Source organism: Macaca mulatta, chromosome 1, assembly GCF_049350105.2.
Source record: "Macaca mulatta isolate MMU2019108-1 chromosome 1, T2T-MMU8v2.0, whole genome shotgun sequence".
Lineage (NCBI taxonomy): Eukaryota > Metazoa > Chordata > Mammalia > Primates > Cercopithecidae > Macaca > Macaca mulatta.
Genome location: NC_133406.1, coordinates 58,743,647 through 58,758,586, shown reverse-complemented (window position 1 = coordinate 58,758,586; position 14,940 = coordinate 58,743,647). Strand labels below are relative to the sequence as shown.

Genomic DNA, 14,940 nt, shown 5'->3' with positions numbered 1-14,940 from the left:
GCCCATCCCAATCCATGCCCCTTCACACCAGGCACAGGGGCTGCAGACGTTGTAAGAGCTGAACAACAGAAGCCTTGGAGGAAAGCCTTTGCCCAAGCTGTGCTAGCTGCCCAGGAGTCGCAAGAAAGGACAGGCTCTCAAGTCAAACCAACCTGCCTCCAATCTAGACTTTGGTTCACAGCTTCCTAAACTCTCTGAACCTCCATTACCTCATCTGTGAACAGAGGACGACAATATCTTTCTTTCTTTCTTTTTTTTTTTTAGACCAAGTCTCACTCTGTCGCCCAGGCTAGAGTGCAGTGGTGCGACCTCAGCTCACTGCAACCTCCACTTCCAGGGTTCAAGCAATTCTCCTGCCTCAGCCTCCCGAGTAGCTGGAATTATAGGCACACACCACCACACCCAGCTAATTTTTTTTGTTTTTAGTAGAGACAGGGTTTCACCATGTTGGTCAGGTTGGTCCACAATATCTTTCTTTTCAGGACTGTTACATCCATGAGTGCAACAACCTCGTGTTTGACCTTGCACACAGGAGTTGCTCAATAAATGTTCATTCCCTTCCTTCTCTGACCTCCCAGCACTAACAGCGCACAGCTGAAGTCATGCTGAACCCAAGCCTTGGGGTGCAAAAGACAGACCTGGGATGGACTGAGGGCAGGATCTACCAAATGTACCCAGATGTCCCAGGCATGCTCTTTCTCTCTCTTCCCCGTGCCTGGCATGGTGGTTGAGACCACAGAGTATGGAATCAAACTGTAAATATCATGGCTCTGCCTCTTGGTAGCTATGTGATCCTGGAGAAATTAATCCCTCTGTGCTTTGGCTTCCTCATCTGTAAAATGGGGATAAGAGTACCTACCTTAGTTAGCTGTCGTCAGAAGCTAGGGAGGATGATGATGGACTGCCCCGCACAGACCAGGATGCGTGTTGGGTGTGGGTATGACTGCGTGTCCACACTCAGTGGGAGCTGGGCAACACGGAGGAGTTTGTGGTCCTGTTGCTTGCTGATGGAAATGTGTTGGGCCCTCCTTTTCAACTGGTTCCTCCGTTGGGCCCAAGGGTTGGGAGTAGGAGATAGTATCCCAGGCTGGCGAGGGCCTGCCCCTTACCTTGGGCACCTCGTTTTCGGCCTGTACCCTTCCCTGCCTTTGCCCTCCTAGTGGTTGTATGTGGGAAGCCCATCTCAGTTCCTGTGATCTATTCGCCTTGACCCAAGGTGGAGCGTCTGGCCTCTGCTGTGACACTGGGATCCGAGGCCTTTCCCTGCTCAGTCTGGAGCCTGCCCCACACTACACCAAGCACTGGACTCCAGGACCCCCTCCTCCCACTTTCTTTTCTTCAGGTCACGCCGCCCTGTGCTGTATCCAGCACCATAGAAACCTCAGTGTTCGTCCTCTGCTGGGCTCGGAGGCACAAAGAAGCCTTGGGGTGTGGGGAAAGACTGTTCTTACCTAGAGTTTACTCCAAGGCCAGGGGGCTACCGTCTTCTTCACACACACCCTTGAAAGAGGAAGCCTCTTTGGGGCAGAGAGGTGAGGGCTTCATCTCAACATAGGCTGGTGGAGGAGGGAGATGCTTTTTCTTTTCTTCTTCTTCTTTTTGGACTTGTTAGGAGTTAATGTTGCAAAGAGTAGTTTACATCTTCACTTTCTGAAGACACTTGAATTGAGAACCAATGTAGCTGTCATGGCAAGGGTCATCGGGGCTGGCCACCTCACACCCACCATCTTCCCATGGGACTCCAAGACCTGAGACACAAAGCAGCAGCCAGCCCAGATCCCCCTGTTCATCCTGCACGCTCCCAAGGTTGCTCCATGCCAGCACAACCTTTGGGCGTCAGACATCAGAAGGTCTGTGTGCCTCAGCCCTGAAAGGTGCAGGTCTCTCTCATCCTCTTCTGCACCTGGGAGCAGATGCATTACCAGTAGACGAGGGCCACCTAGCCCTGCTCCAGCCGGGACCCCTGTGGCTCAGGTAGAGGTGCCGAGTCCCTGTGTCAACGTTGCTAAACGTTTTACTTTTGTTCCATCCTAGCTCTTTTTTCCCCCTTTCCTGATGATTGATTTTACAAAAGATAGAGCTCAGAAGGCCCTGAAGCGAGGAGGAGGGGCAGGGAAGATGACTAGTAGATGGAGGGTGAGGGCTGTTTTTTGCCAAAAGCCTAAGTAGAGTGATCTGGGTTATCTGACACCCTCCTGGATGGAACCCCAAAGTACCTCCTGTGTAGAACGTCCCTGGATTTTCCCCAGCCCCCAGCCTCTCCCTCTTCTGCCACGGAAGAGAAGACAAGAATTTTTAAGAACTTATTATAGCCTATTTCTCACTGGAGAGGAAAACTTATCTGGCTTTGTGGAGAAATTTCCGTCTGATACTCATAGTACATGATCTTTACTATATGCTAGGATATCACATTTAAAAGGACATAAAAGAAGAAATGTAAAACGCTTGAATGAGCTTGTATTACAACATTAATACTATTGAGAGTATCCGCTTTCCAGGCTAAAGAGAGTCATTCATTCTTCTATTCTTGCTTTAGCCCTTTGTAATCTGTGATAATGATTTTTTTTTTTTTTTCTGGAGATGGAGTCTCGCACTGTTGCCGGGCTGGAGTGAAATAGTGTGATCTTGGCTCACTGCAACCTCCGCCTCCTGGGTTCAAGCAATTCTCCTGCCTCAGCCTCCCAAGTAGCTGGGGTTACAGGCGCCCGCCACCAAGCCAGGCTATTTTTTTGTACTTTTAGTAGAGACAGAGTTTCATTATGTTGGCCAAGGTGGTCTTGAACTCCTGGCCTCGTGATCCACCCACCTCGGCCTCCCAAAGTGTTGGGATTACACGTGTGAGCCACCTCACCCAGCCCTACTTTTCTTTTTAAGACAAAAATGTATACAAATAAAAACTTGAAAAGGCAAAAAAAAAAAAAGTACTTGCCTTATAAGGTTTCGGTGAGTATTAAATGTATGCATGCGGCCAGAATAGGGCCTGGCGCGTACATGGGTGCTTACTAATGCTTAGCTATTATTATCCTCATTACCCAAGACAGCACTGGTCTCCTTTCTTCTCCCAGCCCCCTTCACCCTGAACATATGGAGCCCTCCTGGGACCCTCGGCCCCATTGTCCCTCTGTCTAGTCAGCCCTGGTGTGTCTGGTCTGCCCAGACCTGAGGGAGCCTGGTTGCCTGGTGAGGGAAGTGCTATACAGGGAAGTGAAGAGGGAACTGGAAGAGGGAAATGAGACCCCTGAGATGGAGGTAGGATGGCAAGGGAGACCCATTCCAGTTACATCTATTTAGGTGAGCGTTCATTGGACTAAACATAGCCACTTCCCTCACTCTTCAACGTGTCATCTGCCAAACCTGGAGAATGAGGTGGTTGTGGAGACATCAGGGCCCTGGACATCCAGTGTGCGGCGCGGCCATAGAGGCCAGCCTACCAGAAACTCTGTTACTTCAGTCATGGCAGGCAGGGCCTCCTCGCCTCTGGTAGGCACCTCATTCCCCTCTAAGTCTCACTTCCCTCCTCTGTGAAACAGGAAAAACAGCACAGCCGGACCAAACCTCTGTGACAACTGAGGTGTGCAAGAAATGACTTATTTTTTCCTGAGAACCAACTTTCCATGGATACTGAGCGCATATCCCTCTAGGATGGAGAGGGATCACTGCAGCTATTCTGGCACCTTCAGTTATCCGCCTACCGGGGGAATGTGCCTAGGCCCTGGGTCTCAGGCAGTGCGCAGGTGACAGGGTCATAGGTCCTCTGCACCCTTCTTAAGGCAGGAATTGAGGCTGAGTCCTCTTTCCTGGGGGCCCCAGTGCCTCCTCCCAGATCCTGCTACACCTTCAAACTGTGAGCTCTACCCCTGAGACCTCCCAATGTTGCAGTGATTCTCAGGCTTTGGAAGACAAAAGCCTGGGCGCTGCCACAAACCAGTCCTGAGGCAAGGGGGCCCAGCCCCGCTGTCAGCTTAAGGGAACAAGAAAATGGGGGAATCTAGGAGGAAAGCAATCATGAATATTGTAAAACTGTCTTCTGATAGCACCTGCCAAGGCTGTGTGGAGAGCTTCCTGTAAGGTCCCTAAGAGGGAGCGGACATTTGAGGATGTCTGTCCTCCGCCCCAGCCTGAGCTCCCTGCAAGCACCCTGGGCGTCCTCCTCTTCAGTCAAATCTACCTTGTCTCCTTGTAGCACACATGCCTTAAAGAGTTAACAATAAATATGAGTCCAGTGCCTCCCTGCTCCAGTGAGATTTGTGCCTGAGCAGATCACTCTGTCTTGACCCTAAGGAAGGAGACTTTCAGGCCCAGGTGACAGGCAGTCATGTGGTGGCAGTGCACCTTCCCAGGGATCCCTTCAACTGCAGACACTTTGCTGCCTCTGCCAGCCCCTCCCCAGGCCAGCCGAGTAAGGTCCTTTCAGTGGGCTCTGTAGATCCCAGAACCCTCCAGCGGGGCACATGGGGAGCCCAGGAGCCTGGAGTCCTGACCAGGCCACTGTGCCAGGGGTAGGATTGCAGGGGAAGAAGGTGTGGTAGCTGCTGCCTCTGTGGTCCCAGATAGGGACACTGGCACTGGGCAGATCCCTTTGGAGGGAAGCCCAACTAGTTCTCATCATCTTCCCACAAAGCCCCATGCAGGCCAGGGGAGGAGAAGCATTCAGGACTGGCTGACCCTTGGAGATAGCAGACTCAGCCTGAAAATAGAGGCAGTGGGAGGGTGAGGGGATGTGCGGTCCCAGCCCTGCTGTTTTCAGCCCAAGACTCTGGGAGTGCCTGGCTCCAGTGCCCCTGGGAGCAGGTGCAAGGCCTGTGCATCAGGGGTCACACACCAGGACAACCTCCAGCTAAGTGTGGCCCCAGGGAGCACCAGTTAGAGGCTTATCTATGGAAGGATGAGAATTCCCTTGAAGGGGACATTTAGTAATAAAGGCCCTTGTTGGGGGCTGAGGTAAGGGAGCTCTCACGTCACAAAGTCAGGCGGGCTCACTGTCCTCCCCTGAGCTCAGAGATCAGGGGGTCAGGGACAGCCACTGCTCTCCTGCTCTGCGATCAGGACCTGAGGTCCAGTGTCTCTTCTTAGGAATACAGATCCCAAGGCTGCACCTGGTTTGAAGGTGAGCAGAGATTGTGACTTTCCATTGTTCATTTATTCAACAAACATAGCTTGAGGGCCTACTGTGTGCTGGGCAGGATGATGCATTCTGGGGCAGGGCTTCTCAGATGATCTGTAGGGAAAGACCACAGTTGGTCATTTGTAATTTCTACTCCATCATGGCCTGATACATGGTCTTACTGTGTGGGACCCCTCCACAGTGTGTGCCAGCTGGGATTCGCCATGTGACTTTGACAAATCCAGAATGGTCTATAGTCCACCCATATGTGTGGAAGTGGCTGCAGATTGCCATAGAATTTTCCAAATGCTTACTCAATGCCTACACTGACCTCATTTCAGAGTGATAGTGACGGTGTGCAGCTGCACCTGCCCACAGCCTGCACCTCTCGCAGCAGTGCCCCGGGACACTGGTTCATTCATTCCATCACAGCACTTTCAGGCACTGTTCCAGATGTAGTTGACACAGCAGTGAACAGAGCTGAGTCCCTGCTCTCAGCGATGTTATATTCAGGTCAGGAGAGATGGGTCAAATAAATTAACAAATATATAACGAGTCAAGTTTTGACAACAGCTAAAAAGAAAAATGAATCAGGCTAAGAAGATAGACAGTCAGGGGGTGAGAGCCAGGAAGGTCTCAGTGACAAAGTGACCTTCAAGTTGGGACATGCAAGGAAGAAGTAAGTGAGTCATGCGGATATCTGGGGAAGAGTATTCCAGACAGAGAGAACAGCAAGGGCAGAAGCCCTGAGCCCGAAATACTTTCATCTCTGTCGGGGGACCATACGCCCCTGGGGGAAGGGCATCAGAATCACCAGTTGGTGGGGCCTTCTCAACCATAAAACCTCCCCTCATCCACCACCAACAGCAACTCTAAGAAGCCTTCTTTGGAGAGTGACCCTGGCCCCCAAGCCCAAATGCTATTGCTGATGGCGGAATGTCACCTCTCTCCTGTTCTTGGAACAGAGAAGCCATGGAAAATCTCCACAGTTAGGAACACATGTGAGGATGATGTGGCCTCAAAGAGGCCTCAGTCTGTCAGAAGGCAGCAAAGAGCAGCACAGGATTATAAGGGACAGTGAGGACACAGGGCTGGTGCTCCCTGTGGGGGGTCAAAGGGTTGTAAGAGGCAGGAGGTCTACTTGGGCAGTGGGCCTTGGGGACACTCTAGGCAGAGGGGCCGGGATGAGAAAGGTGGAGGCTGGGGCAGCTAGAGAGCTAGGGGACCTGAAAGTCATTCCACATGATCGACGGGGTGGCCAGCAGGCTGGTGGTGAGGCCAGAGGGATCAGCAGGGGTCATGTTATGGAGGACTTTGCATGCCACGGGAACGCATTTGGATTTTCTGGTAAGTGTTGTGGAGCCATTGCAGACTTGCAAGCAAGGCAGTGGCAGGATCTATATGGAGAAGGGCCCAGGGGAGGAGATGTGGATGGTGGTGGACCACTGCAGGCAGGGGAGAGCAAGCAAGGGCAGGAGCAGTTGAAGAGGAGGAGCTGGATTCTGGAGATGGTAGGGCTGGAATGGCCTGGACCTGCTGGACACTGGGACCCAGGGAGAGCAAGAGGGAGGAGGAGTCCAGAAAGACCCTGGGGGTTTCTGGCTTGGGCCACTGAGTGCCTTTGGCTGAGACAGGGACACATGAGAAAGAGCAGGTTTATCAGTAGGAGGAGTTTCATTTCAAACATATGGAGTGTGAGGTGGGTCAGAGCCAAGCCCTGGTGACCACCCACAGCCATGACATCAAACAACAGCTCTGTGAAAACCAATAGAACATAATGGAAACCAACAGAACACAATGTAGGCAGAAAACAGACCTTCACCAAGGGCCCAGGTGTCTCATAAGAATAGCTGTGATGTATTCAGCATTTGGTGCATGCCAGGCAGGGGTAGCCACTTACTCACAAGGTGCCATTTAATCCTCACCATGACCCTTCAAGGTAGCTCTCATTATCTCAGTTTTACAAATGAGGAAACTGAGGTTCACAGAAGCTTAGGAACTTGCCCAAAGCAGCAGAGCTGGTGAGAACCATCACACCACGTATCTCCTGCCTCCCACCTGCCCATGGTGGGCTCTGGGGGTTGTCACAGGAAATTAGGATGTTTTAGGAAGGTTGATGACTTTGATCTTGAGGAGACAGCCAGGTCTTACCCAGGGCATCCAGTCGAGAGCTTAATAAATATCTGTGGAATGACTATCCCTCATTCTTCCATGGAAGACTGGGCCCAGGCTGCAGAGGCCGTCAGCCAACCCAGTGTGACACTGATGACACTGTTCCTATGATGCAAGAGTGGACACATCCCTTTTCCCTCTCCTCCGGAACGAGGGCTCACGCTGTGTGCACACACAGGTATTGTATGGTACTGAGTTTTACTTCCAGGCACTTCAGAGTTGGGCTGGAGGGAGTATGGTGGAAAGAGGCAGGCCTTGGAGCTAACAGGCTGAGGAAACTGAGTGACCTCATCTGAAGCCCACAGCCCCCGACAAGCTCTCTCTGAGCCAGGCTGAGCCAGACAGGCAGTGGCAGGTGCAGGCAGTTCTCTGGTGTTCATGGCTGGCCGCCCAGCCTGTGAGCACTGCAACTATTTCAGGTCCTGCTTTTCCTTGCCTCAACCCCACTTCTGTCTATCCCCCTGGGACTGCAGCAACCTGAAATTGTAAATGCTGCCTTGACTTCACTCTCCTCCCTTACACTCTTCCCTTAGTGGTGTGCCTGACTCCCAGGAAACCTATCCTGCAGAGGAGGGAGACCACCCACCCGATTCCCGGGAGATCCCTCTGTAGTTGGCCCAGCCCACTCTTCCTGCCAGGGAGGGTGCCCAGACCTCCCTTTGCAGCTCCCCTTCATGGAGCGGCTGCTCCATGATTCCCCGCGAGTGCCAAGCACAGTCTCCATCAACAGGCCCTTTCACAGAACTGCATGGCTTTGCATTTTAATTATCATATTACCATTTTCTGGAAGAAGGGGAAAGCTTTGGGGTCACAAATTGATAGAAGGAATGAAGGGCAAAATTAAGAATAGCAAATCTAGTCCATGTATGCTGCAGTTTTCCCTTCTATGTGGAAGGGGAAAATCATGCTTTCAGGAAAATTCTCTGAATGACAAGTTTGGAGGATTCTGGAGCCCTAACCACAATAATGAGCCATGTGAGGGCCTCTTCCGTTGCCTCCCAAACCTACTCACTTGGAAGTAAAATTACATTATCCTCCATATCATTAATGGAGTGCCCCATTCCCCAGTCTGGCTCCTCCGTAAAGGAACTGTGAATATGAGTGACGCCTCCGCAGTGTGCTGATGGGGAGGGCCCCTGCTCCCAGGAGACGCTTCCAAGGGTGTGAGTGTTGGAGACTAATGGGGGCTGGGTTGTGGGGGTACAGACCCCCTTGTTGTGTAACTCCAGGGAGCACCAATCAGGATAGATCCGTGTATATATATACACACACCTCCTGGAGCTGTGCCGTGCTGCAGCCTGGCCTAGGCTGCAGGCTGGGTCAGTACCGCCTCGGGAGGCTGTGCTTATCTGGGGAGGCCTGGAGGCCAGAGCTCTTAGGAGCTGCCAAGCCAGGGTTCAGATGGCTGCAAGGAGAGCAGTTTCAGCCTGGAGTCCCAACAAGAGAGACCTGCTTCCTCAGTTAGAAATAGCTCTCACCTGGGCCCAGAAGAGGGCGGAGGGTGACAGGGCTAAGGATAGAGTAACATAGAGGATCAGGCTACAGGGTCAGGGCCTGGAGTGTCGGCTGGGCCTTCTGCAGAGTGGGGCTGAGCTGAAACCTCAGCCTCTTACCTGTGCTCCCCACACACAGTGTACCCCACACTCCACTCACCCTATGTAATAGGGTCACGCCCTTTAAGGAGCTGCCTAAAGGGAGCCAATGTGAGGGCAGGTGGGGCGGGCAGGGAACCTTAAAGGAAAATGAATTAAAGAGCAACACTGCCCAGCAAGGGAAGGCATCTGGAGTTCTGAGCAATCCACTCCCATCTCCTACCATCCATCCCCTGCACAGTGGGAGAAGAAAGGTGCCAAAACCAGAAAAACCACCGGGGGACTTTCATTTTGGGTGCCTCAGATCCTTCATGTATTCAACCCATTCTCATCTCTGGAAGTCGAATAATGAAAAAAAAAAAAAAAGGGCAAAAATCCCCATGCTTCATGGAGTTTATATTCTAGTGGGGAAGATAGATAATGAACAAGATTTCATATATATAATATATATAGATATGGTATTTAAGCTAAGAGTAAGTGCTAAGAAGACCAAATTAAGCAGAGCAGAGGAACATGAAATGCTGGAGATAGCTCGCATTACACTTGGTGGCCAGAAAAGGCCTCGGTGAAGGAATTTTGAGTAAAGACCTGTGGAAAGTGAGGGAGTGGCAGTGCGGGGGCGTGTAGGTGTGGAGGTGGGTGGGCATTCCATCAGTAGGTGCGAATGTCCTGAGGCATGCCTGAGCAACAGCAGGGAACCCAGCGTGGCTGCAGGGAAGAGAGCAAGGGTGAGCTCGGAGAGCGCAGACGCATGCTGGGGACCACGTTTGCTCCCACAGGAGAAGCTGGAGTATTTCTTCCTCATCGTCTTCTCGATTGAAGCCGCCATGAAGATCATTGCCTACGGCTTCTTATTCCACCAGGATGCTTACCTGCGCAGCGGCTGGAATGTGCTGGACTTCACCATTGTCTTCCTGGGGTGAGAGCTGGGTATGGGGAGACTGGAGGTCAGACCCTCACTGGGGACTCTGTGCCCACTGCCACCACCACCAGCCTCTTAGAGGTGGGGCGGGACTCCAGTGGCCACCACCACCAGCATCTTAGAGGTGGGGCGGGACTCCAGCGGCCACCACCACCAGCCTCTTAGAGGTGGGGCGGGACTCCAGCGGCCACCACCACCAGCATCTTAGAGGTGGGGCGGGACTCCAGTGGCCACCACCACCAGCATCTTAGAGGTGGGGCGGGACTCCAGCGGCCACCACCACCAGCCTCTTAGGTGGGGCGGGACTCCAGTGGCCACCACCACCAGCATCTTAGAGGTGGGGCGGGACTCCAGCGGCCACCACCACCAGCCTCTTAGAGGTGGGGCGGGACTCCAGCGTTGTGCTAACCACTGCGTGGAGCAGCCTCTGTTAGAGGCTGGCCTGGCAAGGGTGTTGTCCATGCTGTGGAGAGTGGGTCATTGCTCCTGACCCTGCCCGCAGGTCACAGTCTCCTTCCCTGGCTAGATGCTATAAATTCCATTATCCTCCTCACATCACGCAAATTTGGAAATGATATGGAAGGTTCCACTGGCCAGCAGTTTCTGGATGTTCATTAGTTTCTCACCCTCTGTCATTTTTTAGTTTATTCCATGGACCTATATCGAGTACCTGTTATTCGGGTTCACAAAACGGACATTTATTAACTGTATTAGTTTGCTAGGGCTGCCATAATAACATTCCACAGATTGGGAAGCTGAAACAACAGCAATCTATTTCTCACAGTTCTGGAGCCTGGAAATTCAAGGTCAAGATGCCGGCAGGTTTGGGTTCACACGGTCTCTCCTCTGTGCATGCGCATCCTTGGTGTCTCCTTGTGTGTCCAGAGTTCCTCTTCTTATAAGGACACCAGGAAAACTGGATGAGGGCCCACCCTAACAACCTCATTTCATCTTCACCACCTCTTTAAAGACCCTGTCTCCAAATACAACCACATTCTGACATGCTAGGGGTTAGGGCTTCAGCATATGAATTTAGAGGGAACATAACTCTACCCATAGCATTACCGTAACTACCACGTAATGATAACAATAGCATTTATCAAGTACTTAATATGTGCCTACATGCACCGTCTCATTTAATTCTCACCACAATCCTGTTTTCCCTCATTTTATGAATAAGGAAGCTAAAGAACAGAAAAGTCAAGCAACTTGCCCAAGGTCACACAGCTAGCTGGTGGCAGGGCTGGGATTCAAGCCAAAGCAGTCTCGGTTCCAGAGCCTGCATGCTTAACCAGAATGCTGTCCTTTAGTTCTGAAAGGATGGTGTTGGTTACCTGCTAGCCATCCAGTGCTACTTTTGGCTCAACGGGGAAAATAGAAGAATTCTGAAGAATTCTGTGAATCGGCCTCTGCCTTTACAAACTGCCCTGGTTAGAAGCCAAGACAAGTGCGTACAGAATAATAGAGTGCAGAAAGCAAAACCTCACAGCGCATTGTTGTTTCATATGCAATGTGTCCCAGGGAGTTCTGCCGTTAGAAGGATTCGGAGGCAAAGGAATTTGAGGTAGACTTCAAAGGATAATGGAAATTTGAGTAAATTAAGAGAGGAAGAGGAGGCTAGTAGGAAAGAAAATAAAGGGCATTACCAAAAAGTGCAGCCAGGAGGAAAAGCGTGCAGGGAGAACTTGCTATGGAGTTTCTTCTCTGGGTCACCACTGAGTGTGATACAGGTAACCTCCAGCCCATGTAGGGGGTGCTCAGCCCTAGGGCCAGGGACTACACCTGTGGCACACATACCTCAACCCCGTTGAGCATGCAAAGTAGACCTCACAAGTGGAGCACCACGCTTTTCCCTGAGTATGAACTTGATGTCAGAATCCTTTTAAGTGAAATTCCCCAGGTAAGCATGATCAGATCATTTGTTAGTTGATGAACCATATTTGCCGTCTCTCCCCTAGGCCTTTCCACAGGTGCTCGAGCATGGACAGGACACAGGGCCCCAGACCACTGGGGCAGTGGCTTTTCCAACCCCTGGACCCCTTCTCTCCCTCTTCTCCATTCTAGGGTCTTCACCGTGATTCTGGAACAGGTTAACGTCATCCAAAGCAACACAGCCCCAATGAGCAGCAAAGGAGCCGGCTTGGATGTCAAGGCCCTCAGAGCCTTCCGAGTGCTCAGACCCCTCCGGCTGGTGTCGGGGGTGCCTAGTGGGTGGCAGTGTCCCTGCAGACCCCTTTCTCCTCTCCCTTCCTGTTCCCTTGTCCCCAGTTCTGGGTCCCCTTCCTACCTTGACATCTCAGAGGCTTCCCAGGATTTATAGGGAGGGAGGGCCGTGAGACCAAGTGGAGGTGACTCCTCTTTTCCCCTCCCTGGCTGCCTCTGCAGGCCTGCAGGTGGTCCTGAACTCCATCTTCAAGGCCATGCTCCCCCTCTTCCACATCGCCCTGCTGGTCCTCTTTATGGTCATCATCTATGCCATCATCGGGCTGGAGCTCTTCAAGGGCAAGATGCACAAGACCTGCTACTTCACTGGCACAGGTGAGCTTCCAGGGAAAGTGGGACTGTGGGACAGGGCCTAGGACGGCTCAGAAGGGGGAGCCACCCTAGCTGGTGAAGGAGCCCAGGGCTTGGCCATTGCCACCCACATCTGTTGACCTTGGGAATGGGCTTTTCCGGGATAGGGGGGACTTGGAGGAAGGACAGCTCTACTGGGGTCAGTGAGCCAAGAAAGTGAGCAGGGGCCTGGGCCACAGCTTGTTCTGAAAAACCCTTACCCCCTACTCCACATGCAATGTGGTGTATTCCAGGTTCTCTGAGCCAGTGGTAGATGGAGACACAGGCATGGGATAAGCTTGAATTTCTATGTGTACTTTTCCTGTCACATAGTTTTAGCTTTAGTCTGAGCTGCCCCTCAGAGCAGGCACCCAGAATAGGGTCTGAATGGGACCTCAGAAAAAACGCCCAAGAGCCAAAGGCAGTCATTTGTTGAGTTTCCAGAAATAACCTACATTGAAGCCCAGATATTCTTGAGCTGAACCAGCAGTTCTCAAACTTTTTGGCCTCAGGACCCCTTTTCTCTCTTATAAATTACTGAGGACCTCAGAGAGCTTTTGTTTATATAGGTTTTGATCTGTTGATATTCATGGTATGAGAAATGAAAACCAAGGAACATGTCACAATATTAATTTATTAATTCACTTTTAAAGAACAGTAAGAAACCCATGACATGAGAACACAAATAGTACATTTATAATAAAAAATAACTAGATTTTCCAAAACCAGCAATATTTGGTGAGAAGAGTGGTGACGCTGTTTTACACTTTTTGTAAATCTCTTCAATGCCTGACTTGATAGAGGCTGCTGGACTCTCACATCAACTTCTGTGTGCGCGTGCTGCCACATCACACCTCATGCAGCCACTGGAAAATTCCAGTCTACATTGTTGAGAGAATGAGAGACAGATGGGCAACTAACATCTTAGCACTACTTTGAAAATCGTTTTGGTCAGGCCAACACCCTGAAAAGGTATGGGGTCCCGCTCTGAGACTGGCTGCTCTACCCTGCCAGCAGCTCGATGGGACTTAGCCTCCTCCATGAGTCCTGGCATTGAACTCACCAGAATAACTCTCCTTGACCTTCAGTGTCTCAGGAAACTCTACTCACCTCCTCATGACCACTGACAACAAAGGGACAGTCAACACCAGTCCCAAACCCAACTCACAAGAGTAAACTCTGGTCCAGCTTTCAGGGGTTATATTCCTAGACCCCTCCCATCTCAGCCTCTTCCCATCACCACCACAATCTACACCCTATAATAGGCATTATCAGGATGGATAGGAGGGGACCTTCGATCACATCTTCAACCCAAATTTGGAGGTCTCAGTGGTGTTCTCATGACATCTTGAGGAATGCTGAGCAGCAGTGCTCAAAAGCCCCTCTCAGATCAGGGCTTCTGACTTCATGGGGTCAAGGCCCCCTCAGAACCATCAGTGTCCTCTCCTTTCCATCTTCAGAGCATTGAGCCTACATGCTAAATAGGTTAATAGCCTACACGGTAAATAGGTGAGGCAGGGTGTTCCAGTTCTGATAAGCCAATCTAATCTCTGAACACAAAAGGAGACTGTAAAACATCCTAAGATGAAAGGGGATGCAGGATGTCATCAGAAGTACAGGATTTTAGAGACAAGAAAGCGTCATCCAGGGGAACAAAGGAGAGTGCAGGCTCGGGCCTGGCGGGAACTTCCCTTGAGTGCAGACCCCTGCCCCGTCAGCTGGATGTCTTGTACAGCTCAGCCCAGTGCTTTTGGAGCTTCTCCAATTTCACCTCCCAGACAGAACTCTCAAGTCAGAACATGTGAGCCCTCCACCTCCAGCCTTACTCCAGCCAGGCAGCTGCCTTCTTTTTTAAAGTTCTGTGGGGACAAATGACACTCAGATTACTCCTCTTTCATGGGTTGCACTGCATAGGACAATTAATCCTAGAAGCTGACCCTGCCATGAGGGCCGGGGGCCCAAGACATAATTCCTGCTGCCTGTAACCATCCTCAGCCCCAGGCATTCCTCTTCACTGTCACCATCTGCTCCGTGTGAAGCTGTCTTTTGCGTTTTCAGCAGAGTGTCTTTAGACTTACTGCTCAATTCTCTTAAACTGCTCTTATACACCTTTCCTCCTGTCATTGTCCACCTACTACTGTTGTCTGATGCTCCCTCTGCCTTCTGTCTCCAGATATCGTGGCCACAGTGGAGAATGAGGAGCCATCGCCCTGTGCCAGGACAGGCTCAGGGCGCCGGTGCACCATCAATGGCAGTGAGTGCCGGGGTGGCTGGCCAGGGCCCAACCATGGCATCACCCACTTTGACAACTTCGGCTTCTCCATGCTCACCGTGTACCAGTGCATCACCATGGAGGGATGGACTGACGTCCTTTACTGGGTGGGTCTGGGCCCGGGCCTGCCAGAACCATCTCCCTTCATCCACAGGTTTGCAAGGGAGCGGGGAGGGAGGGCTTGCCAGTCCACACAGGAGGCCAGTCTCTGACTTGAGTGACCCCAGCTCCCTTTTGCTCCTCCCTGGGGAATCTATTTAGGATGTGTGTCCCCTTCTGGTTCCCAGGTATGTGCCCCAGCATCTTATGGGGAAATCCCCATGAT

The 14,940-nt window shown here is 51.6% G+C and overlaps 1 protein-coding gene across 3 annotated transcripts in view; it reads left to right on the top strand.

Annotated features, from left to right (window-relative positions):
- The window catches only part of CACNA1S (calcium voltage-gated channel subunit alpha1 S), a 74,944-nt gene that overhangs the window by 9,267 nt on the left and 50,737 nt on the right, over positions 1-14,940 (top strand). For all 3 annotated transcript variants that reach the window (XM_078002574.1, XM_015120489.3, XM_078002571.1), the window contains exons 3-6: positions 9,648-9,787; positions 11,855-11,997; positions 12,176-12,328; positions 14,517-14,722. In XM_078002574.1, the coding sequence (XP_077858700.1) occupies positions 9,648-9,787; positions 11,855-11,997; positions 12,176-12,328; positions 14,517-14,722 (642 nt within the window). The remainder of the gene's footprint in view (positions 1-9,647; positions 9,788-11,854; positions 11,998-12,175; positions 12,329-14,516; positions 14,723-14,940) is intronic.